The following is a 25,548-nucleotide window of genomic DNA, read 5'->3' on the forward strand; positions in this document are numbered from 1 at the left end:
GAGATCACCTTCCTGCCCACAAATACATCAGGAATACATCTACATGTGCAACAACTCCTACAGAACACCTACTGAACGCTGGCAGAAGACCTCAGACCTCCCAAAAGGCAAGAAACTCCCCACGTACCGGGGTAGGGCAAAAGAAAAAAGAAAAAAACAGACAAAGAGTAGGGACGGGACCTGCACCTCTGGGAGGGAGCTGTGAAGGAGGAAAGGTTTCCACACACTAGGAAGCCCCTTCGCGGGCGGAGACTGCAGGTGGCGGAGGGGGAAAGCTTCTGAGCCGTGGAGGAGAGCACAGCAACAGGGGTGCGGAGGACAAAGCGGAGATTCCAGCACAGAGGATCGGTGCCGACCAGCACTCACCAGCCGAGAGGCTTGTCTGCTCACCCGCCAGGGCGGGCGGGGCTGGGAGTTGAGGCTCGGGCTTCGGTCGGAGCACAGGGAGAGGACTGGGGTTGGCTGCGTGAACACAGTCTGAGGGGGTTAGTGCGCCACAGCTAGCAGGGAGGGAGTCCGGGTAAAGGTCTGGAGCTGCCGAAGAGGCAAGAGACTTTTTCTTGCCTCTTTGTTTCCTGGTGCGCGAGGAGAGGGGATTCAGAGCGCTGCTTAAAGGAGCTCCAGAGATGGGCGCGAGCCACGGCTAACAGTGCGGACCCCAGAGACGGGAATGAGACGCTAAGGCTGCTGCTGCCGCCACCAAGAAGCCTGTGTGCGAGCACAGGTCACTATCCACACCCGCCTTCCGGGGAGCCTGTGCAGCCCGCCACTGCTAGGGTCCCAGGATCCAGGAACAACTTCCCCGGGAGAACGCACGGTATGCCTCAGGCTGGTGCAACGTCATGTTGGCCTCTGCCGCCGCAGGCTCGACCCGCATCCATACCCCTCCCTCCCCCCGGCCCGAATGAGCCAGAGCCCCCGAAGCAGCTGCTCCTTTAACCCTGTCCTGTCTGAGCGAAGAACAGATGCCCTCCGGCGACCTACACGCAGAGGCGGGGCCAAATCCAAAGCTGAACCCCAGGACCTGTGTGAACAAAGAAGAGAAAGGAAATCTCTCCCAGCAACCTCAGGAGCAGCGGATTAAATCTCCACAATCAACTTGATGTACCCTGCATCTGTGGAATACCTGAATAGACAATGAATCATCCCAAATTGAGGAGGTGGGCTTTGGGAGCAACGATATATACATATTTTTTACCTTTTTCTCTTTTTGTGAGTATGTGTTGCTTCTGTGTGTGATTTTGTCTGTATAGCTTTGCTTTTACCATTTGTCCTAGGGTTCTGTCTGTCCGTTTTGTTTTTTTTATTACTTAAAAATTTTTTTTCTTAGTAATTATTTTTAATAACTATTTTTTTTATTTTACTTTATTTTATTTTATCTTCTTCTTTCTTTTTTTTTCTCCCTTTTATTCTGAGCCGTCTGGAGGACAGGCTCTTGGTGCTCCAGCCAGGCGTCAGGGCTGTGCCACTGAGGTGGGAGAGGCAAGTTCAGGACAGTGGTCCACAAGAGACCTCCCAGCTCCACGTAATATCAAAAGGTGAAAATCTCCCAGAGATCTCCATCTCAACGCCAAGACCCAGCTCCACTCAACGACCAGCAAGCTACAGTGCAGGACACCCTATGCCAAACAACTAGCAAGACAGGAACACAACCCCATCCATTAGCACAGAGGCTGCCTAAAATCATAATAAGGTCACAGACACCCCAAAACACACCACAAGACATGGACCTGCCCACCAGAGAGACAAGATCCAGCCTCATCCACCAGAACACAGGCACTAGTCCCCTCCACCAGGAAGCCTACACAACCCACTGAACCAACCTTAGCCACTGGGGACAGACATCAAAAACAACAGAAACTACGAACCTGCAGCCTGCAAAAAGAATACCCCAAACACAGTAAGTTAAGCAAAATGAGAAGACAGAGAAACACACAGCAGATGAAGGAGCAAGGCAAAAACCCACCAGACCTAACAAATGAAGAGGAAATAGGCAGTCTACCTGAAAAAGACAGAATAATGATAGTAAATATGATCTGAGATCTTGGAAATAGAATGGAGCAAATACAAGAAACATTTAACAAGGACCTAGAAGAACTAAAGAGCAAACAGTGATGAACAACACAATAAATGAAATAAAAAATTCTCTAGAAGGGATCAATAGCAGAATAACTGAGACAGAAGAACAGATAAGTGACCTGGAAGATAAAATAGTGGAAATAACTACCACAGAGCAGAATAAAGAAAAAAGAATGAAAAGAACTGAGGACAGTCTCAGAGACCTTTGGGACAACATTAAACACACCAACATTCGAATTATAGGGGTCCCAGAAGAAGAAGAGAAAAAGAAAGGGACTGAGAAAATATTTAAAGAGATTATAGTTGAAAACTTCCCTAATATGGGAAAGGAAATAGTTAATAAAGTCCAGGAAGCACAGAGAGTCCCATACAGGATAAATCCAAGGAGAAACAAGTGAAGACACATATTAATCAAACTATCAAAAATTAAATACAAAGAAGGAGAAAAACCATATGATCATCTCAATCGATGCAGAGAAAGTTTTTGACAAAATTCAACACCCATTTATGATAAAAACCCTGCAGAAAGTAGGCAGAGAGGGAACTTTGCTCAACACAATAAAGGCCATATATGACTAACCCACAGCCAACATCATTCTCAATGGTGAAAAACTGAAACCATTTCCACTAAGATCAGGAACAAGACAAGGTTGCCCACTCTCACCACTCTTATTCAACATAGTTTTGGAAGTTTTAGCCACAGCAATCAGAGAAGAAAAAGAAATAAAAGGAATACAAATTGGAAAAGAAGAAGTAAAACTGTCACTGTTTGCAGATGACATGATACTATACGTAGAGAATCCTAAAGATGCTACCAGAAAAATACTAGAGCTAATCAATGAATTTGGTAAAGTAGCAGGATACAAAATTAATGCACAGAAATCTCTTGCATTCCTATACACTAATGATGAAAAATCTGAAAGTGAATTTAAGAAAACACTCCCATTTACCATTGCAACAAAAAGAATAAAATATCTAGGAATAAACCTACCTAAGCAGACAAAAGACCTGTATGCAGAAAATTATAAGACACTGATGAAAGAAATTAAAGATGATATAAATAGATGGAGAGATATACCATGTTCTTAGATTGGAAGAATCAACATTGTGAAAATGACTCTACTACCCAAAGCAATCTACAGGTTCAATGCAATCCCTATCAAACTACCACTGGCATTTTTCACAAACTAGAACAAAAAATTTCACAATTTATATGGAAACACAAAAGACCCCGAATAGCCAAAGCAATCTTTTTTTTTTTTTTTTTTTTTGCAGTATGCGGGCCTCTCACTGTTGTGGCCTCTCCCGTTGCGGAGCACAGGCTCCAGATGCGCAGGCTCAGCAGCCATGGCTCATGGGCCCAGCCACTTTGTGGCATGTGGGATCTTCCCGGACCGGGGCACGAACCCGTGTCCCCTGCATCAGCAGGCGGACTCCCAACCACTGCGCCACCAGGGAGGCCCTAAAGCAATCTTGAGAAAGAAAACCGGAGCTGGAGGAATCAGGCTCCCAGACTTCACACTATACTACAAAGGTACAGTAATCAAGACAGTATGGTACTGGTTCAGAAACAGAAATATAGATCAATGGAACAAGATAGAAAGCCCGGAGATAAACCCATGCACATACAGTCACCTTATCTTCGATAAAGGAGGCAAGAATACACAGTGGAGAAAAGACAGCCTCTTCAGTAAGTGGTGCTTGGAAAACTGGACAGGTACATGTAAAAGAATGAAGTTAGAACAGTCCCCAACACCATACACAAAAATAAACTCAAAATGGATTAAAGACCTAAATGTGAGGCCAGACACCATCAAACTCTTAGAGAAAAACATAGGCAGAACACTCTATGACCTAAATCACAGCAAGATCCTTTTTGACCCACCTCCTAGAGAAATGGAAATAAAAACAAAAATAAAAAATGGGACCTAACGAAACTTAAAAGCTTTTGTGCAGCAAAGGAAACCATAAAGAAAATGAAAAGACAACCCTCAGAATGGGAGAAAATATTTGCAAATGAAGCAACTGACAAAGGATTAATCTCCAAAATTTACAAGCAGCTCATGTAGCTCAATATCAAAAAAACAAACAATCCAGTCCAAAAATGGGCAGAAGACCTAAACAGACATTTCTCCAAAGAAGATATACAGATTGCCAACAAACACATGCTCAAACATGAAAATGCTCAACATCACTAATCATTAGAGAAATGCAAGTCAAAACTACAATGAGTTATCATCTCACACCAGTCAGAATGGCCATGATCAAAAAATCTACAAACAATAAATGTTGGAGAGGGTGTGGAGAAAAGGGATCCCTCTTGCACTGTTAGTGGGAATGTAAGTTGATACAGCCACTATGGAGAACAGTATGGAGGTTCCTTAAAACACTAAAAATAGAACTACCATATGACCCAGCAATCCCACTACTGGGTATATACCCTGAGAAAACCATAATTCAAAAAATTCATGTACCAAAATGTTCATTGCAGCTCTATTTACAATAGCCAGGACATGGAAGCAACCTAAGTGTCCATCAACAGATAAATGGATAAAGAAGATGTGGCACATATATACAATGGAATATCACTCAGCCATAAAAAGGAACAAAACTGAGTTATTTGTAATGAGGTGGATGGACCTAGAGACTGTCATTCAGCGTGAAGTAAGTCAGAAAGAGAAAAACAAATACCGTATGATAACACATATATATGGAATCTAAAAAAAAAAAAAATGGTCAAGAAGAACCTAGGGACAAGATGGGAATAAAGATGCAGACTTACTAGAGAATAGACTTGAGGATACGGGGAGAGGGAAGGGTAAGCTGGGACAAAGTGAGAGAGTGGCATGGACATATATACACTACCAAACGTAAAACAGATAGCTAGCGGGAAGCAGCTGCATAGCACAGGGAGATCAGCTTGGTGTTTTGTGACCACGTAGAGGGGTGGGATAGGGAGGGTGGGAGGGAGGGAGATGCAAGAGGGAAGAGATATGGAGACATATGTATATGTATAACTGATTTACTTTGTTATAAAGCAGAAACTAACACACCATTGTTAAGCAATTATACTCTAATAAAGATGAAAAAAAAAAAACATGCACAAGATCTGACCCCTTTTCACCTCCTCTAGAGCAACCACTTTAGTTCAAGCCATTATTATAAACTTGCTTGGATACAAGCAACAGCTTTCTAACTTGAATCCCTCCCTTTGCCACCTAAGTCCTCTCCCCCTTCTCCCCACATTTCTCACACAGCAACCGAAGTGATCCCTTTAAAATGTAAATCAAATAATAATGTTGATTCTCTGCTCTCAACTTCAACACGACTTCCCATCACAATTAAAATAAAATTTAAATCTGTTGTCTTGGCCAACAAGGCCCTATATGATTGTGCCTCTGACTACTTCACTATTTCCTCTCATTCTCATTATTTCTCTCTGTTCTGCAGCCTCCCTGCTCACCCTCCAAGTCAAGTTTGTGCTTCGGGCCTTTACACTTACTGTTCCCTCTGTCTGGAATGCTCTTCCCTCAGCTATCTGCAAGGCTCCCCCATTCAGATCTGGGCCCCAGTTACCCTTTCAAAGAAGCCTTCTCTGAGCATTTCTCTAAAATTATAGTATCTATATCCACTTGCTATCCTTTCCTTGACTCTGCTTTATTTGTCTTCATAGCACTTAACCTACAACATTAAATTGTATATTCTTTAATGTTTACCTGTTTATTTCCTTTTTTCCCACCAAAATATAAGCTTTTTGTTTACACTGAATGTCAGTGCCCAGGCACTTTGTTTTGTTTACTGCTGTAGACTCAGTGCCTTGAAAAGTGGCTCAATAAGTAGTTGTTGAATAAATGAATTAGTTCATGGCTCTCTAGTTGTTTCCTCGATTCATTTGTTTTCACATATGCATGCATGGCTGCCTTAGTGCTACTTCAGATTTTAGATCATGATTATTTGTTATATGAGGCATAAGTGAAAATATTGATAGATCAAAGTTTTTTTCAGGGAGTAAAACACCAAATAATTAAAGAAGATCAAAACAGACAAAAGGAATACAGAGGGATTTTAGTTTCCAAGCTAGCATGCTTTAAAAATATAGACTTTTATCATTGGGTATAAAGTCCATATTTTTATGAAAACATTTATTAGTGAAACCGATGTCATGATTATGTGCAGTGACAAAGAAATGTTAGAGAAGCCTGAGAAATTGGGATCCTTTTTCTTTTCTAACTATGAAAATGCCTATAAAACCATAGTAAAGCCATATTCTCTTAAAGGACCTTTCCACTAGAAATAACCATAAAATAAAAATGAAAATCAAAATAACACTTTGCTGTGGACAGAACTAACAGATTTGGGGCCCATGAGCTTAATCTCAAAAAAATGAGAGGGAACTCATCATTGCAATATACTACATTAATAGGGGAAAATTTTGCACCTGAAGCTTTATAATGTAGCAAATAATTCTTGGCACATGGTTTAGTGGGAATTTATGCATTTATTCAACAAAATATTTATTAAGCATCTCCTAGATGCATCTGATATTCACTGAAAAGACAACAGTGAAAGACAGACCCGGTGTTATCTGATCTGTAAACATTCTGAAGATGAAAATTCCCAGCTAAATGGGTTGGGTGGGGAGGCTTATAGAAACTATAGCACAGATGAGTATCAGAGTTGGAGATTAAAACTTAATATTTAGACTGCAAATTAGGATTCTAATTTGAGTCAATGCATTAACTGCAAGTCCCCCAAAAAAGGGTCCTGAGAGGAAGAGTTATCTGATGAAGAAGAGGATGCATTCTTCTCCCATATCCCAACCATTCGGGCTTATGGGAACATGCCCCTCCTCCCCGAAGAGTACAAAGTCAGGTCAAAGGTAAAAGTCTTTTTTAACTGATATGGAATTGGAAGACCCTTGTAACTTATGGTGGGGTGTTCCTTTGTTTCCTGGGAACTAAGTCTACCCCATGTGGATATTACCCCTTTTAACGACCAGTGTGTTCCATCGAGGGTTAAGGCTAACAAGTCTCAGGCTTTGTCCCAAAGGCTCTGCAGGGAGCAATCCATAATACTGAGTCACCGAGACCTGAAGCTTCTTCTATCTCAGTGGCTGTCACTGAGATAGAAGAAGCTTCTATCTTAACTCAGTGAAGAGGTGATCAATAATGAAGTTGCAGAGGAAGTGGCTAGCATGACAACCTAAGTCTTGCTGTCTAGGTCCTCCCACAACTTCATTATTGATCACCACTTCCCTCCTTTTTTTTTTTTTTTTTTTTTAAACAGTGGCAGTGCGTATCTGGTGGTATTTGGGGAGGGACTCTTATGGAGAAGTTCAAACTGTCAGATTCACTAACATACTATTTGGAATGTTAAGTTGTTTGCATTGTTTGAAAGGTTGCCTATACATGTTAATGGATTATTCTGAAAATATATCACAGTCATTTTTTGATGTCCTGATAGCAAAATTGAGTTAGAGGCTTGACTACGCTATTTGATCTTAGCTTCTATCTGTCTTGCCTCATAACTATAATAATCCCACCTGGTCCTAAGCCATGTCCTTTTGTCAGTTAGCTTATACAATAATAAGGGCTATCATTCATTGAATGCCAGGCACTGTTCTAAGCATTCTATGTTATCCACTCACTTAATACTCCAAACAATCTATGAAGTAGGCACTGTTATTACTACCACTGTAGAGGTAGAAAAATGGAAACCAACTGTTTAGGTAAGGTACCCAAGATGACAAAGCTAATAAGGGGCAGCACTTGGATTCAAACTCAGGCAGTCTAGCTCCCAAGTTAGCTTCCTTAATCTCTACCTATATGACCTTAATTTTATCAAGATTGTCATTGTCACTGTTACCAAAACCATATACTAGAATAGTGGCAGATATATAGTACAAAGAGAACTGTTTGAACTTCATTGTCCCTAGGGCTTTTTACTTGTTCTTAAAGTAATAATTATCACTGAAAGGACTGAGAGTTTATTGTGCCTTTTGCAGTTTTAGGAGCAATGCATGATTAGAGAAACAGACTGATCTGTCACTTTAGAATCTTATTATCCAAGAGAATCACATTTACATAAGCAAAGCAGAAATAAATGTTTTAACAGTAAGGGTTAGCTTTGCTTTAATAAAACCTCATTTAAAAAATCTCAGACTACTAAACTAGGAAGTGTCAACTTAAGGAATGATTATTCACTAAATCAGAATCTCTGGGTAGTAGGACTTGGGAATATATATTTTTTAAAAAGCCATACTTTTCCCCATTCTTCCTCTCCCTCCCCAACTAATGCACGTGCACACACAGACACGCACATAGACACACAAGCACACAGACACCAGGTAATCTTGATTCAGTCACCCCCTTGAGCAGCATTTAGAACTCAACCATAAATCATTAAAGTCATAAGTAAGTCTAAATCATGTGCATTTTAAGCATATTAGGCAAAGATTTGGCCTTACACAAAGAGTGAAGAGAAGCTGCCATAGTCTTGTGTTCAAAGTAATAAAATGTGAGAGTTACTGAGAGAGAATGTTAGGAGCCCAACCCCTATGCCCCTTTAACACTCTACCTGAGGATGACTCCAGAGGCCCAGAGATTTTTAACTTCCTATACAATACCAGTGGGAATAATTCATGCCTAACATGATAGAAGGTTTTCAGTAACCATGAAAGAAACATATTTTGCTTCCAGTCTTTACATGGTGAAGAAATATAAAAAGTTCCAGAATTGAGTTGGTAATACTTTCAAAATGTGACAGATTATACATATGTATGGAAAAGAAATCAATTTGTTTGAGACTATTCTCAGGAGGAAGCAAATCAAATCAGTTACTAGAGAGAGATACTTCATAAAATAAAGATAATAATACCACAGAGATTACTGAGAAAATTAAAGAAAAATATATGTAAAGTGCCTTGCATTAGTAGATGCTCCATAAATAATAACAACTATTTTGAGTGGGTTGAGGGTAGACCTGTGGAATCAGTACCTGAGATCTCAAAATATAAAGAAAATTCCAAAAGTTTCCTCCAAAGTTTACCAATGAGAAAGTAAGGAAGCTTTACTAACATTTTAAAAACTGGGTAGACCCCAGCTCCTTACTTTGCCTGTATGTCAGATGGTGATTCATCACAGATGGTACACAAGGAATTCCTCATCTTGGAGGGGCTGATGATGAGGACTCACCCACTGGACTGTTTTCAGCTTATTGTATTGCAGTTTATTTATACCTGGTTAAGTAGATTTACAGGCTATATTATCACAAATCATAGATATGTTAATTCATAATGAGAGGGAGAAAGACTGCAAAAAATCTCAAGGCAAAGTGCTTTAAAGAATAGTCAAATGTAAAGAGTTTGGAAGACTTTCTATAAAAGAAAGACAAGTGCTAGCTTTGTGCTTTGGCAGTATCATAGCCAATAAATTTTATCCGAGGTGCGATTATTGCTAATTGAAACAGACAAGTGCTCCAAATTTGCCAACCTTTTCTGTGATGACAAGTAGCTGACAATAGTATGTTATCCAACAGGTATTCTGAAAATATTTTTCAGATAATGAGGCTGGAAGTGTTTTCATCATTGTGATTTTCATACTAAAAAGAAAGTATCACATATAAAAAACACTCACACAAATGGGAAACTTTCCACCTGTTTAAAAATCTCCCAAATGAAGAATCTGAATGAGTTTTGACATCGTTTGTTAAAACATGTCTTCTGATTACCTTGCAGAAACACACAACTGACACTGAAGAAAGTGGAAATTTGCCAGCTGAATTTTATCAAATGATTTTTCGTAATTGGTAGATGGATTGAAATACGAGCAGCATGGATTAGCAATCACAGCCTATCTCTTATTCGGATCTACATATCTTTGAGACAATTTTTCAGCTATTACAGTCAGAACTAAGTACTGAAATAAACTGTACTAGCCATATCTTCAAAAGAAAGTGCTAAGCGAAATTTAAAAAGTAATTAAACATACTCAATTACAATTTTAACACAAACAAAAAGGTTCTTGTGCCAGTAATGCAGTTTAAAAAAATATTTTAAAATATTCATTTAATCTTTGTTTTGTTCTTCTTAAATTTCTATCCTAAAGAAATATGTATAACATAGTATGCGTAGCACATGCATATAATTTATTAAACAAATAAATAAATGTGCATCAGAGTGCCTGCTCAAAAGTTTTTACTGATGAGCAAAAAAAAAAAAAAATTAAAGACAACAGATTCAGAACGAATTAATCAACGGGATAGTGAAAATCTTCTTTTGTTCTATACAAACACATCCGAAAAAAGAAAGAAGTAATTCCACTCATCTATGAATTTGTTGAGCTTAAACATTTTTGGCTTCTGCCCTCTGAGGCAAGTTGGTTTAATAAGCAGGGCAGGTGATTCTATATCATCAAAGGATGGTGGCAGGCAGATGGGGGTGGCACAGAGGGGAGGTCTGGAGTCATATCCCAGCTTCACCACACTTAGTAGTATGGATGGGGAACATCTCTCAAGCTCTCTGAGCTAATCATCTCATCTGCAAAATGGACATAATCAATTCTAAATATTTTGCAGGGTTTTATCAATATTATATGTTGTGAAGAGAATATCGTATCGAATCACATGAAATTGCCTGTATTTGGTGTTTGTTGACATACAGTACAACACTGTGGTTCAACTAATATAAACAGTATCAGATATGTTATGGAGGTGATGTTATTCTTACTTGCCGACAGGACTGAATAAGCACATCCCTAGGACTGATCATTTTCTGGAGGTTATCACTTTCTTTTTTCTGCCCAACACTTCAATCTGTTCATTTTCTGCATTTTGAGCTGGGCTGCTCTGCCCACTTGTCTTAGTTTGATGAACTCCTCCAAGACTTGGCTCAGCTTTTGGGCCTCATTATGAGGAGACATGAAATCCATGCCATAGGGTTAGTCCTCATCAAAGGGATAACTCGCATGCCTGATTCTGTGGCAACCAAAGTTTCACTGGTTGAATTTTAAGGACAAGTCACCATTTTCATTTATCTTCCATTGAAGCTTGAAAGTACCGTATAAAAAGGGGCAGTTTTTTGGCACAGTTGTAGAGCAGGCTTTAAATACTTGGTGATTTTAATCATACTCTATCCCGAAGTCTGAACACACAGAGGCCTTGGGGCTAGTATTTATCCTCCGAAGGCTCCATTCTCTTGGTGCCTGATTTTTACTTATTAAATGAAATTCATTTTTGATGGATCTGAACCTTTTGGCTGGCTTCTTTTCAAAAGAAGAACTATAATGTTCAGCAGAGGAAACTAAAGTTTTAAATGTTGGTAACTGGAAATTATAAAATTTGTCTCAATTAATTCTGCTCTGAGTAAAAAAGTCAAATCGCATTAACAGAGAAGGCAGAGGGCAGGTTACAGGGCAGCAGAGATGATAGGAATACAGCAGGGAAAGGCTGCCCCAGCACTGCAACAGCCCTGTGTGAAGGATGGAATTGTGTAGACTGACGGAGGACACGCCAGGCTCAGGCTAGGAAACCTGGGTGCTGTGGTCCTGCTGCTCCCACTGATGGGCTGTGCAACTTACAGCAAGCCACTTCTTACTCTCTCTGGGTTTCAGTTTGCTCATGTATCCAATGATGGGCTTGAAATAGATGACCTCTAAATTGCCCTCCAGGTTTGGTATTCTATCATTTGATAAAGAAATAACTTGTATTCATGAATATCAATTATGTAGATATATAAAATAATGTGTATATTACATAAGTGTGTGTATGTGTCTTCACACATGTGTGCTAAAATGATCTCCAAAAACTTAACAGGAGAATAATGATACTTAGCTTACAGCAGGCCATCAAATGGGAACAGAAAAGAATCAGAAACAAGAGCACGGCATTTTGAATCTTCACTTTATCAGTGAAAAGATGCATGGTCGATGTCATTTAATTAATGATGTTAGCTTCTCCATTAGAATCTGAGCGGTTCAGTGTTTGACTTTATATGCTCTTAGAGAAGCAATGCAGCATAACTTTACTATCCTCACTTAGGTTTTTGAACATTTGATCCTATTTAGATTTAAGGGCAACTGAACAACAGATGCTCTTCTCTTTCTCAATCCCCTTCCATATTTTTGTTTATAACGGTAAGAGATGTCTATTATGGAATCAAAGAAATATAAAGAATAAAAGTAACTTGTAATCTCACCACTTTAATAAAAATGTTCATTCAAATTTATTTAGATTTTATTGTTCAGGATTAGTATTAGATGCTTTTGTAAAATATACATGTTATTTATTTATTATTTCTAAATTAACTGAGATTCCTCCACCCTCACCCTAAAAATTTTAAGCAAGAAGAAATGTCAGATTGCTCTTTTAGAAAGATGGCTTTGGTTACAGTGTGGAGAAAAGCTGGGGAGCCATGGCAATAATGGGTACTATCTGCCCATGTATTTCTGGGTCTCCTCCTTCTGAGCACATGGTAGAATTGTGCTTCCCTGGCTCCTTGAAATGAGGTGTGACTATGTGGCTTATCTTGACCAATGGTCACTTCTGTATGGAAGTATTTAAGAGCCACTGTGCAAGTCACAATTTCCCCTTCCCCCGGCCATGGCAACCAGCAATATTCTAAATGATAGGTATCCCATCAAGCTGTCTCTGAAGGGGAGTGACATAAGGCTGAACTCCCACCAACATTCCCTCAGATGGACATGTAGCAAGAGGAAGGAACAAATCTTTATTGCTTTAAACCCCTAAGATTTTGGAGTTGTTTGGGTTTTTTCCTGCAGTATAACCTTACTATCCTTATGACACATGGGACATGATTAGAAATAGGGAGAGGGTTGGATATGGTCTAAAGAGATAATAGGGGCTGAACTATTACAGCTGCACTAGGGTTGAAGAAGATGCATTTGGGAGATATTTAAGAGGAAAATTAGGATTTGATAACCAATAAGAAATGAGGGTTGAGGGGGAGATAAGAGTTACAGGAGATTCCTAGGGCTTGACCGGGGTGACTGGGTGGTTCATTGTACGATTTAATGGTACGTGACCACTGGAGGAGGATAAAACGTAGTTGGCAGAGGGAGAAGGAGCTGGGAGATGAGGAGTTCAGGTTTCGACCTCTTGGACTTGAGCCATCTGGGACATCCAAATGGAGATGTTTAGTGGGCTGCTGTATTACAGCTCAAAACGGCATGAAGTAGGAAGAGTGATATGTTTTCTCCAGTCTACTTTCTCCAGTCATGTTTAGGGATGAAATAATACAGATACTAGATACCAGAACCTACATTTTTTCCCTTGTAGACACTACTTTTGTTGAAATGTTCTCTGGAACAAATTCTGTTCTTGACTGGACTGTGGTTTATTTTGCCTTCCTCCCTATGGGGGCAGAGGACCACATGCTAAGAATCTTGAAGTCATTTGAAAGCTTTCTTGTTTCATTATATTCTACATGTGCATAAGCTAGTTTCCTGTGGGTGACATAACAAATTACCACAAACGAGGTGGCTTAAAACATAAAGATGTGTTGTTTCAAAGTTCTGGAGGCCACAAGTCTGAAATCAAAGTGTCAGTAGGGTCATGCTCTCTCTAAGGTTCCTTGCCTTTCTCTTAGCTTCTAGTGTTGCCAGAAATCCGTGGCATTCCTTGACCTGTAGCTGCATAACTCCACCTCTGCCTCCATCGTCACATGGCATTCTCTCTGTGTCTCTGTTTTCACAAGGCTGTCTTCCTATAAGGACACCAGTCAGATTGGATTAAGGGCTCACCCTACGCCACTATGACCTCATCTTAACTGATTCCATCTGCAATGGCAGTATTTTCAAATAAAGTCACATTCTGAGGCACTGAGAGTTAGGACATCAGGGTATTTTGATGGGGAACAAATCAACCCATAACACTTGGTAAAACTGTGATACCCCCCAAATTTCAGTGCCTTTAACAACAAAGTTTTTGGTGTTTGTTCATATTTCACATTGGGTGCAGTCTGTCTCCAACTCGGAGACTCTACTCCATGTATCTTGCCCTTTCCAGGATCCAGGCTGAGGGAGCAGCCCTTCTTTTTCTCATGAGGCAAAGGAAAGCACCCAATTGCTGAACTATGCAATGGCTTATAAAGCTTCTGTCACTTCTAATCACTCTTCACTGGTAGGACAGGTCATATGGCTAAGTCTGTAGGAATTAGAAGAATATGTATTGACTACCCGCCACACATTTGGTGGTTAAAAAATGGGAGGAACCATTCCAACAAGCAGGCCTTTGACAAAGGGTTGCCCTATCTCTTCCCTCCGGTAGTTTTTCTGGAACATGAATTAGGTCTTCTATTTCTCTTGCATTACTCTCAGTGCTCTATATCAAATGCCTGCCACATGTTAATACTCAATAAAGTTTTCCTGAATGAATGAATAAATATACAGTTCATATTCACTTTGCTTTTAGCATCCTGATGAAAAAGATTTCAGTTATTAAAGCCCCAAAGGACATAGTTAAAGATGAAAACCTCATTTGAGAAAATAAGTTGCTGAACAAATCATAACCCCAAAAGCACCTATTACTGTTCTGAGTTCTCTATTATTAATATGAAAACTGGTGCCTGAAATAAATGGTCTTAAAATTAGTTTTAAGAACATCTTTTAACCCAGAGCTTATTCATGGAGGAAATTTTATTGTTCCCATGGATAGCATCTCACCCCCTTACTTTGTCCTCATACCCGTATCTTTCTTTGACCTCATATTTCATTTTCTAATAAATTCATACTTTAGTTATCTTTTGCTAAAGGCCCTTCTTTATTACCTCTCTGCTTCCAGGTTACTCATACTAGACTTTTTTTTTTTTTTTTTGGCTGTACGCGGGCCTCTCACTGCTGTGGTGTCTCCCGTTGCGGAGCACAGGCTCCAGACGCGCAGGCCCAGCGGCCATGGCCCACGGGCCCAGCCGCTCCGCGGCATGTGGGATCCTCCCGGACCGGGGCACGAACCCACGTCCCCTGCATCGGCAGGCGGACTCTCAACCACTGCGCCACGAGAGAAGCCCCATACTAGACATTTAAAAATATTTCCCTGCAGTCTTGTAATGAGCGATTCTTACATTTATTCATATTTATTTATGTTTTAACTCTTGACGCTTTAATATTTTAAGTAGTTCAAAATTACAAATATCAACAACTTAAAGGCACCTAGATTATCTAAAGAGACATATTAGAAACAATATTCTGAAAGCTAAATTTATCAAACTGGATTCATTCACAAATGTTTTTCAACCATATGAGCATAAGAAAACAGTTATTTTTTTGGTCTCTCTTCAAATCCCTGCAAGGTAGCACAGATATTTCCCTAAAAGTCTGTTGAGTAACGGTTATCATATTGTCCATCCTCATGGTTGTGAAGTTGAAAAGGAAATGGAAAAAATACCCTCATTGTGAGCTTGCTTCATCTCCTTGTACTGTATGTAGTTAGCCAACCTATAAACGGTGTGTCTCTTTACAGAGGTACCACACTAAATCCAGGTTCCCTCCCCACACAGAAGCAGGGTTGGGAAGAGGCCAGTCCCTGCATCAGGACCCCCAAATTTGCAGGGAATGCTCAAAACCCTGGTCTATGAAACAATTCTTGGCCCTGCAGCCCTGTCTGCTCCCAACTGCCACTGACACGCAAATCTAAACAGGCCCTTTACCTCCCTTTCAAAAGTTTTCTTTTCATATTTTCTCTTAATCGTGTAGAAATTGTCCTTTTCAGGAGTGTGAAAGTCACTGAAGAAATCACGAAAGTTGGCAATCACATTGAGGCCAGTGCCTTCGCGTCCTGGCATCTCACAAGCAAGGACAGTTTTACTAGTTAGAACTCTGCTCTGTCCTCCCAAAACCAAGCTAAACTGAAGCTAATGCTAAAAGCCTTCAATACTTTTGAAAAATCCATCAAAGGTTTTGCTGAATGATATTTATAAGGGCCTTACTGTTCTCTTTCAAAAACTGAAATGCCCTTCTCTGACAGTTGAAAAAAATTGCTTGTGCTTTTCATCTTTCCCTCTCAGAGTGTAAACATTGTTTTGAGTGAAAGGAGCTGAAGGAGCGCTTACTTTCCCTTGAAATTTTATTTTTAAATAAGAGAGGGAGAAAATCCTTTTTCTGACTAATACTAATAATACAGGTCAAAGTGTCAGGCGATATACAATTAAATGGAAAACAAAAAAGGTTCCCCCTCTTTTTCCCACAGTACAATGGCACTGGAATATAAATTACCGATGAAGATGAAATAATACTTCAAAGCTTGTAGGGCAGGGCAGGGCAGTGTTTACAAAGTATTTTCTATGGCACGATAAGACACTGAAGATGACGGTAACCCATGGACTTGAGGGTGTTGCTGAATAGTCTAAAACTAGCATGAGGTAGGATTTTAGGTCCCTATAGCCTGTGACCTCGTGATATGCTTTGTTTCGCAAGGGCAGCTGCAGTTATCAACAGATGTTTCAGCAATAAATAATTGGTATCATCTCAGAAAAGACCCATCTACCTGGGGAGAGGGCATAATACCAAAAACACTGCCCAGCTATTACAGCCACATTAATCTCCCATCTCTCCAGGTTTCTTGGGGAGCATGCTGCAGGTGTTTTTTCTGAGAGAGAGCAGACAAACTCTCTCAAGTCAGCAAGCTTTGTGTGGAGTGTAAAGGAGGTTGGCCCCTGCCATAAATTTCTGTCTGTGGCCACACACCAAAGGAGAAAAGATTGGGGGGATGGGGACTTAGGAGAGGGAGGAAACAGGGGAGGCTGTGGAGAACAGAAAGGAGAGCACAAAACACATACGATTTTTCTTGATTAAGTTAAGCCTAAGAGAGGAACATTAGAAATGACCCTTAATTTTACTAACTCAGGCGCTCAGCACAATTCTATGCTTAACTTTGCCCTGTTATTTGTGGAATTAACTTAAAGACAGCGTTTACACTCCAAGTGTAATGCTAATTTTTAAAATGGAAGGGAAACTTTTTATGGGAAGGATTCATTTCAAGGTAAAAAAAAATCACGGAAATTTAGATTTATAAAATAAATGGTAAGAAGAGATAACTGAAAAGACAAACTCAGCAGCCTTTAACTATTTTTTATGTAAGAACAGAATCTCACAATTATATTATAACATGGTCGTCCAGCTTCAGTAAAGTGTAATATTGAAACCAGTGGATAACGGGACAAAAACAAATCATGGATCATGGAATTTCCTCGAGATACTTTTGACAAACTAAGATATTAATAGTAGCCCGAGTTCACAGGGTGCTATAGTTCTCCGTATTTACAAAACAGAGTGGTTTAGCAGTTGTGCACTTGGGATCTGACACAATGAGAAAGCATCCTGAGAGTCTTTAGGAGGTGTGGTTGCTTAATTTATAGCTTGCTGGGTAAGCGAAAGAAAATGATGCTCAGAGTTCAAAAAGCTCCCAGGTTAAACACATTATGGGCTAAAGCAGCCTAATGGACTGATTCTTAGAGCTGCGCCTGAGTGATCTTGTGAGCAGGGCACAAACTTCTTAAATTCTCTATGCCTTTACTTCCCCCCAATTGTGACATCCGTGCAATATATAGAGGGAAAGTAGAAGGAATAATGAATGGATTCCTGAAATAGTCTAACTACTATGAGCTGTTTGTCTCTCAACTCACATTAACCCCAAATGCAGCGAGACCTGGAAGTTTTTAAAACACCATTTTCAGTTTTTCAGCCAACGTCACCACCAGCTTTGAATACGGCGAGGGGGATCTGGTAAGCGTGCATGGAATGAAGGGAATAAAACCCTGGTTATGGTGATGTGCTGCATCTCAGTTTCTCAGCCTATGCTGGAAATTCAGAGGAACTTTCTAAGCCCCAAAGCAGGGGTCACTCCCTCTGTGAAGCTATCCTGCTCTTACCTTCCGGGGAAGCCGTAGAAAGTTCTTATATGCCACCGGCCGAATCACATAGAGCTTTCCAAGCCCTTCTCCACTCACATTCCTGTTCGGGCTGTCTGCCTTTAATTTATAGCTTGCTGGGTAATCTAAAGAAAATGATGCTCAGAGTTCAAAGAGCTCCCAGGTTAAACACATTACGGGCTAAAGCAGCCTAATGGACTGATTCTTAGAGCTGCCCAATTAATCGCCACCCTGTTTTTTGCAGCAGTCATTCTTAAACTCTAACATGCAACAGAATCATCTGAAGGGCTTGTCTAATGTTGACTGCTAGGCTCTCACACCCAGAGTTTTTGATTTGGTAAGACTAGCGCAGGGCCCAGGAATCTGACTCAGTTTCTGCGTGATGCTAGTGCTGTTGTTGGGAGGTCTAACTTAAAGCACCATTGCTTTAGAGCTGCACTATCCAGTTAAACAGTAGCCCTAGCCACATGTGGCTATTTACACAGGAGTTCATTTTAAAAATTAAATAAAACTAAAAATTCAGTTCTTCAGTCATTCGAGCCACATTTCAGGTGCTCAAGAGCCACATGTGGCCAGGGGCTAAATGTATTGGGCAACAGAGATACAGAACATTTCCAACATTGCAGAAAGTTCTACTCTACAGCTTGCATTAGAGTAAACAAGTTTCAGGACTTCCACCTGTGCTCTCAAGTTCATTCCTTGAGGCTTCCAGAGGGAGAACTGGAGCAGGACGGAGGAAGGGGCTAAGTCACAGCTCCACCACTCACTGGTCTGTTCCCCTAGGCAAGTTAATCTCCCTGCACCTTAATTTCCTCATCTGCAAAATGGGCTTGATAATGGTAATAATCACTGGAGGGCTACTTTGAGAATTAAATGACATGATGCATGTGCAAGCATTTTGTAAACCCTACAGTGATATACACACTACAGTTTTTGTTCCATTCCACTTCTCCACTAACAACAAGCACACTTATTTAAAACCCCTGGTTCACCACTGAATTCGTTCCAAGTATTCACTTTCCTTTGCGGTCCTGAGTCTGCTTAACCTCGGGTGTTTGTGTTTTGGAGGGCTGGAAAGTTTTTTGGGGGGAAGTTACTGTTCCTCCAGTAACAGTAATGACTGGACCACAGTAATGACTGTTGGAGTCATTGTCTCCAACAATGCTGTTATGTGTACACAGATTAGGGGATCTTCCCTGGATTTTTGTTTTAATAGGTAGAAACAATGTCTATATCTATATATTTACTTTGGGATGACCCCAAAACACATTCCCATGTAAACCAATAAAATAAAATTTGGGGAATATTATCATTGCTTGTAATGCCTGGTCTCCAGACAAACGTCTATATTTTATGTGAGAAAAAAAATACAAGCTAATAGAGTCTCTTCTTCGATAATCATCTAAGAGAATGTAGGGGGAAAAAAAAAAACACTATCAGAAAGGAAAATGGCACTCCTAGTAGCATCCCCAGAACCTAAGCCTGAAATCTGAGCTCAAATCTGAGTTCATGTGTTATTCTTGAGGCTCTCTCCTATCTGAGGTAGAGGTACCCATTTGATTAGTTTCCAATAAATGAGTTGAGGAATAAGCATGCCAATGACTTTGACATGATACTTCCTGAACAGTGTGACTCATGAGGAGATAAGGGAGTGAACAGGATTCCAGGCAGGGCTCAGGGAAGGGACATGCCAGACCTCAGTAGCTTAGACAGCAAGTCACATGGATGCAATAGTGGTGAGTTTATTTTTTTAACCTACCCAACTTTTAGAAAGTAGTATTTCAAAATAAAAATGCTATGAGGCATGGTGGAATCAAAACTACTGCTTCTGGCCCACCAAGAATATGCAAATAGGGACTTCCCTGGCAGTCCAGTGGTTAAGACTTCGCATTCCAATGCAGGGGGTGAGGATTCAATCCCTGGTCGGGGAGCTAAGATCCCACATACCTTGCAGCCAAAAAACCAAAACATAAAAAACAGAAGCAATATTGCAACAAATTCAATAAAGACTTAAAAGAAAAGAATATATATATATTTTTAAGTCATGCAAATATTTCAGCATGACATGACCACCCTTCTTCACTTGTACTTGATTTGCCTTTCCAACAGAAGGTCTTATGGGCAAGCAAACCCTCTTAAAAAGCTTCCCGCCACACACATTAGTCAATCTGGCAGAGCCGACCATAAGGGTAGGGGCTGTTTTATGCTTCAAAGAAATTTAATCTATTAGACCACTTAGAGGCTAAATGCCTCACTTGGGGGTGTCAGAGGAACAGGTGGTGTGGCTCTTCCTACCAGTAACTGCTCCAACCCGGCGCCAATCACATCCTGCAGGTTTGTTTTGTCCTCTGGGCCCACAGCTTGTTTGTACTGCCACTTTTCAGGCACGAAGGGCCACTTCATTTCCTTTGCCTCCTGGATCAGGGTTCTTAACTCGCTGGGGAGTGAAGCTGCAAAGGTCAGAGTTCAGGTAAGGAAATTGCAGTCAAAGAAAAGGCTGTTGAGTTACCAATGTTATGATGAAGCACCTCAGTGGCAAAAAAATTTTTCCTACCTCTTGCTGGCTGGCCTAACCTGGTGGTTCTGACTCAAAGAATAATAGCAAAAAGCTATCTGTCAGGGGTGGCCCTGGTCTACTTCGCCCTACGGGTAAATTGGGGTAGTCAGGCATTAAAAAAGGTTTTAGCAGGAAGTAAAGCACTTCAGTGACTATCTCTGCATGAAGAATCAGAGAAAGGAACGAAGGAAATATTATTTTTCCTGTAAAATGAGAACGGGACTGAGATGGAATGGCATTTGGGGCTTGTGGCAGCTGGGTAATGCAGAGAATCAATCTGTACAACCTCTTTTTTCTCCTCTAAGACCTCACCTCACCTCAGACTTTCCCTGTGGACTACATTTGAATATAGACAATGAATGCAAAAAACCCATATCAATTTATTATGAAATGGCCTTATTTTACATGAGGAGATATAGTTAATCTCTTAATAGACATCAAACCTAGTTAATTATATAAGTCAACAATCTCCTATCCAAACTTGGGAAATGCAAAAAGCTCTGAAAACTAGAAGGTTTTTTTTAAGTTTGGCACCTGAACCAGACTTGAATTGACTAGAGGCTATTTATAATCTTGTTATAGTGAGATTAGTCAACATTTTGTTCTGAAAATTTTAATTTTTGACTGTAGATGCTGCCCCAGCTTCTACTGGAGTGTATATACACCATACTTCCCTTTCTAACATTTGAAAAAATTCTGAATTCTGCAGCACATGTGACCCCCTCCAGGGCTGTGAATAAGGTATCATGGACTTGTATATATGACTGCCAGCTATAAATCTCCAGGTGCTTGTCTTGCAGACATCTCAGACTCAACATATCTAAAACTGAACTCATCACCTTTTTTCTAAATATTGTATTTCCCTCTCTGTTTTCTATTTTGATGAATGCTACTATCATTCACTGACTCACCCAAGTCTGAAACCCAGAAGTTGGTCTAGACTTTTTGTTCTCTCTTCCTCCCTGAATCTAATTGGTTATCAAATTCTGTGGATCCTAAAATCGATTTCTTCCTTTTAATTATCAGTAATTCTTTCCTGAATCATTGTTTTCTATCTCCCCCCATCCATTTCATCTTCCAAACTGTTGATTCCCATTTTGCTAAAAACAAGATGGACCAGGCCATTGCTCTGCACAAAATTCTCCAATACTTTTGCACATCCTGTCCTCACTGTTTGCATTGCCCTCCCTCAACTGCCTCATGACCAAGCTCAGGCCCACTGACTTCATTCAGCATTCAGTGCAAACACTGCCACTTCTCATTAGCCCTGCCATGATCTCCCAGTGGAATTGAGATGTCCCTCATGAGTGCTCCCAAACCCACAGGTGCATGCTCCTTTCAGCGTTCATCCCACTGTTCTCTAGCCACATCTATCCTTTCATTGAACTGTGGACTGTCAGCTCCCTGAAAACTGGCATCACATCTTATCACTTTTGTAAATCACACCATGATGGTTAAAAGAAAGATTAGTCTCATGTTTACGTGAGACATGCTAAATAAGACAAAAGAGATATGACAAAGAGAGTGAAAAAAAAGAAGAGAAGGAAGAAAAGCTAACTCTGACTTGGTTCATGATGTCTTCTTGAGTCCTTGCCACCAGCTGGGCAAATGTAAGGAAGTCTCCTGAGGGGAAGGACTGCTTGGCATTGAGGGGATAATGCATGGGCTATGTCAATGAAGGATCGATCTGGACTGACTACTAAGGATAACTTACAAGTATCACACTGAAACCATTGTCCCCCCACCCCCTGCCCCATTCAGTAACCCAGAACTACTGAGCACCCTCTGTGCAATGGCACTCCCCCAGTGAAAGCAAAACCACAAGGTTGGAAGCCTATGTGGTCACAATCTCCTCTTACCACCACTGACATAATTTTAATCTCTGAAAATGTTTCCAATATACATATAGAGAAAATTTCTTAAATGATATTTCTAAATAGTCATGAATAGGATGACTATTCAGTTCCGTTTGCTTAGGACAGTCCTATGTAATCATAGTGTACTTATTAATAGTGCTCTTTCACTCTAAAAAGTACTTCAATTCTGATAAATTATTTGGATACTCTGTCCATGAGTGTCAAGCTCAGGAGTCAAAGGATTAGTTAAATGACAACAGAAATGTGATTTCTGGATCCACAGAATTTCACTGTATTTTGGCAATGAATAGCTTTAAGTATTTTCAAAATTTCTTCATGATGATATATTTGTCACAAATCCTTTTTTCCTCCTTGTACCACCCTTTCCTTACAGATCGTGCCAGAACGTGGATAGTCCACTGGGGAATACTGAAATAAAAGATGCCTCTGAAGTACGTTTTAAAAATATATCTCTTTTTGGATTTCAGTTCCTTCTCTATCCCAGTGGGTTAGAGTTGCTAGGACTAGTCACCCATGCTGACTATGACAATTTCTGAAGAAAAAGGATGGGGTTGAGAGGAAGAGGGAAAAGAATAAAACCCACAGTGTTCGTGTTCGAGTCTACCGGCTGGCCCTGTCGCCTTAAGTGACCCTGTACTAATGCCTTTCTCTGGGAGCACGTGCGGGTGATGACATCAGTGGCGGTGGCAGCCCGACCCGTGAGCTAGAGCTGCTCAGAAACCACCTGCCGAGGGACAGGCTCCGTGTTCATACTGTGTCCAACCATACTGATGGCGCTCGGGTGGACCACGCAACATGCAGTGGCGATGGGCGAATGCTGAGTTTGTCAATGGCTCAGCACAGGGTTCCTCCGCCATTGGCTTACTGGATTCAGCCAACCCCAGCAGTCCTCCCCTGACCGAGCAGTAGCCTCCTCTGCCTCTCTGGTCACTTACTTCCCCAAGCAGCTTACCTGAAGGGCCATGGCTAATTGAGTGATTTTGCAGTCGTGATTTGCCTTATCTGGAACTAAACTGATTATTTCTCCTATTCTGTGGCACTTGGGAAGAAAAAGAAAATGAAAATCCTTCCTGAATGAGGGCTCAGAGTCTTCACTAAGGAGAACACAAAGCTTAAAGGAATTTGGGCTGAAGAGACAAAGGACATGATGTAGTAAAAGGAGAAGAGAAAAACTTCAGGAGTAATAACAGAACACAACGCACTGCCCCTGGGGAGAACCAGGACCAGCACTGGAGCAAGTGAAGTTAGACTCTGATGTATCTGGCTAGTAAAGAAAGAAAACACTAAGGCTGTGCAACAACTGGACATGGGGCATGTTATCTGGAAAAGAGCCTGGATGACAGGTTACAAAAAGTTAGACTTCTAAAGGCACCTAAAAGTTCTCTTATAAAAATATATGTGCCTATATACAAGAATGTGGGAAAAAGACTCTCCTAGAACCTTTTCCCATTACATAATCAACAACAACAAAAGAGATGGGGAGTGTGCATTTTATATGGGGATCTTATTTCTGTAAGGAATAGCAAATGACTAAAAATACAAAGAAAAATATTAAAAGCACATAAAAGGGACACACTGATAGAAATGAAGGGAAATTTATCTGAATGCTAAAAAGAAATCTAAGAAGGCTGCCTCTTCAAAACTGGCTAAAGAAGAAATCAGAAATGCTTTAACTTTCTAGACTTTGTGATTGAAACTTCCCAAACAATGACTCATCTAAAACTATGAACGGCACAAACTATGAATGAGCAAAAAAGCCAAATTCTTAAACTCTGATAATGATGCAATAAGCATTTATCAGTATGAGTGGATTTATTTTACAAATGGCATGTAAATACAAGATGAGAAAATGTACTGATGATCAAAAAAGAGAGATGGGACTGATGAGATGACATATTTGTGGAAACTGTAGAAGTCTATGGAAACTGATGAGGCACAAAAGCCTAGTTTGAAAAAAAAGTATGTGCCACCATTCAGAAGTTGCTTCAATTTTTTAATAATTGAAATTTACGTGCACCAGCCCACTTGGACCCTTTGTTCTTCTTGAACTAAACTGTTTCTTGTGGCCTCATGTTTACTGAAGCTTAAAATTAGAACTGACAGCAATTCACTGCAACAAAGTGGGCTTCCTCCCCTGCCCGTCCACCCACAGCCCATGTCCCATTCATGCCCTAGAAATCCACTCATCTCTCTGTGGTCATCTGCCAAGAGAAGAAAAATAGGGCAGAGATGAGAATGTGTTGTTCAGACAGGGGAAAGGAGAGCAAACCTGCTGCTCCCCATTCCCCCCAGCACCTCCCATCAGGACCTCACCTCTGCACCGCTGGTCCTCCCTCTTGTCCTCCTCTAACACATCTGACGCCTCCAACAAGAGCTGGTCCAGCACTTGCTTGCACTCTTGCAGTAGCACAGCTACAGCTTTTTGATTATTCATGATGATTACCCTCCCTCGATGATGAGTCGAGTGTCCCTGGGTCTACAGTGATCAATTACCTAGGAGAAGACATCTATTCTCAATAAAAGAGCCCCTTCAAGCCTGAGGTACCTGGTGAACAAAAGAGGGGGAAAGATGATTAACTGAAGCGTCATCAATTATCTGTAAGACTCAAGCAGGGAGGGATAATAGAGCAAGCACATGAAAATACATCACAGCCCCTGAGGACTTTCTTAGGGGAGTGTGTGAAATTACTGCAGGGCCTGGTCTAGATGGGCAGCACCTCGAAGTCATCAGAGAGCAGAAGGGAAAGGGTCCTGGTGCAGATCTGGTTACCCACAGTGAAGTCAGTGGAATCACATGGAGCCAAATGAAATGAATATACCCTATGATTCATGTATCTTCTGAATACCTCATATCAGTGCCTCTGGATCCCAGGGGCACCACACTTTCTTGCCTCTCTGGGAGTCTACAGGAAGCATCTGGCTAACAGTTCTAATATTCAGACACAAGCACATGGTAATATGAAGTTTACCACTCTCATAACCCACTGCTGATTTCCCCTGTGCAGTATTCTTTACGGTATTTAGCATCATATAATTTGGACCAAAATAGGCAATGACAGATGCCAAATTTAAAGCTCTTCACTGCCAGGCACATTGCCAAATAAAATAAAGAAATGTAATCCCAGAAAACCCAATTTCCTAGATCTATCATATGG

General features: G+C 40.6%; 1 protein-coding gene across 21 annotated transcripts in view; it reads right to left on the reverse strand.

Moving 5' to 3' along the window:
* ALPK1 (alpha kinase 1) overlaps positions 1-25,548 on the reverse strand; it is a 163,105-nt gene that overhangs the window by 52,507 nt on the left and 85,050 nt on the right. For 9 of the 21 annotated variants that reach the window (XR_010942893.1, XR_010942894.1, XR_010942895.1 and 6 more), the window contains 2 exons: positions 24,707-24,938; positions 20,255-20,409 (listed from right to left, as the gene is read on the reverse strand). The exons of 1 other annotated variant lie outside the window; for it this stretch is intronic. Coding sequence is in view for 15 of the 20 variants with exons in the window: in XM_067735289.1 (XP_067591390.1) it covers positions 20,255-20,409; positions 24,707-24,827 (276 nt within the window). In the remaining 5 variants the exon portion in view is untranslated. Of the gene's footprint in view, positions 1-17,959; positions 18,085-20,254; positions 20,410-24,706; positions 24,939-25,548 lie in introns of those variants that run through there. 11 more of the 21 variants (XM_067735291.1, XM_067735292.1, XM_067735297.1 and 8 more) reach the window with 5 other exon arrangements.

The sequence above is a fragment of the Pseudorca crassidens genome, chromosome 4 (genome assembly GCF_039906515.1).
Source record: "Pseudorca crassidens isolate mPseCra1 chromosome 4, mPseCra1.hap1, whole genome shotgun sequence".
In the NCBI taxonomy this organism is placed as follows: Eukaryota; Metazoa; Chordata; class Mammalia; order Artiodactyla; family Delphinidae; genus Pseudorca; species Pseudorca crassidens.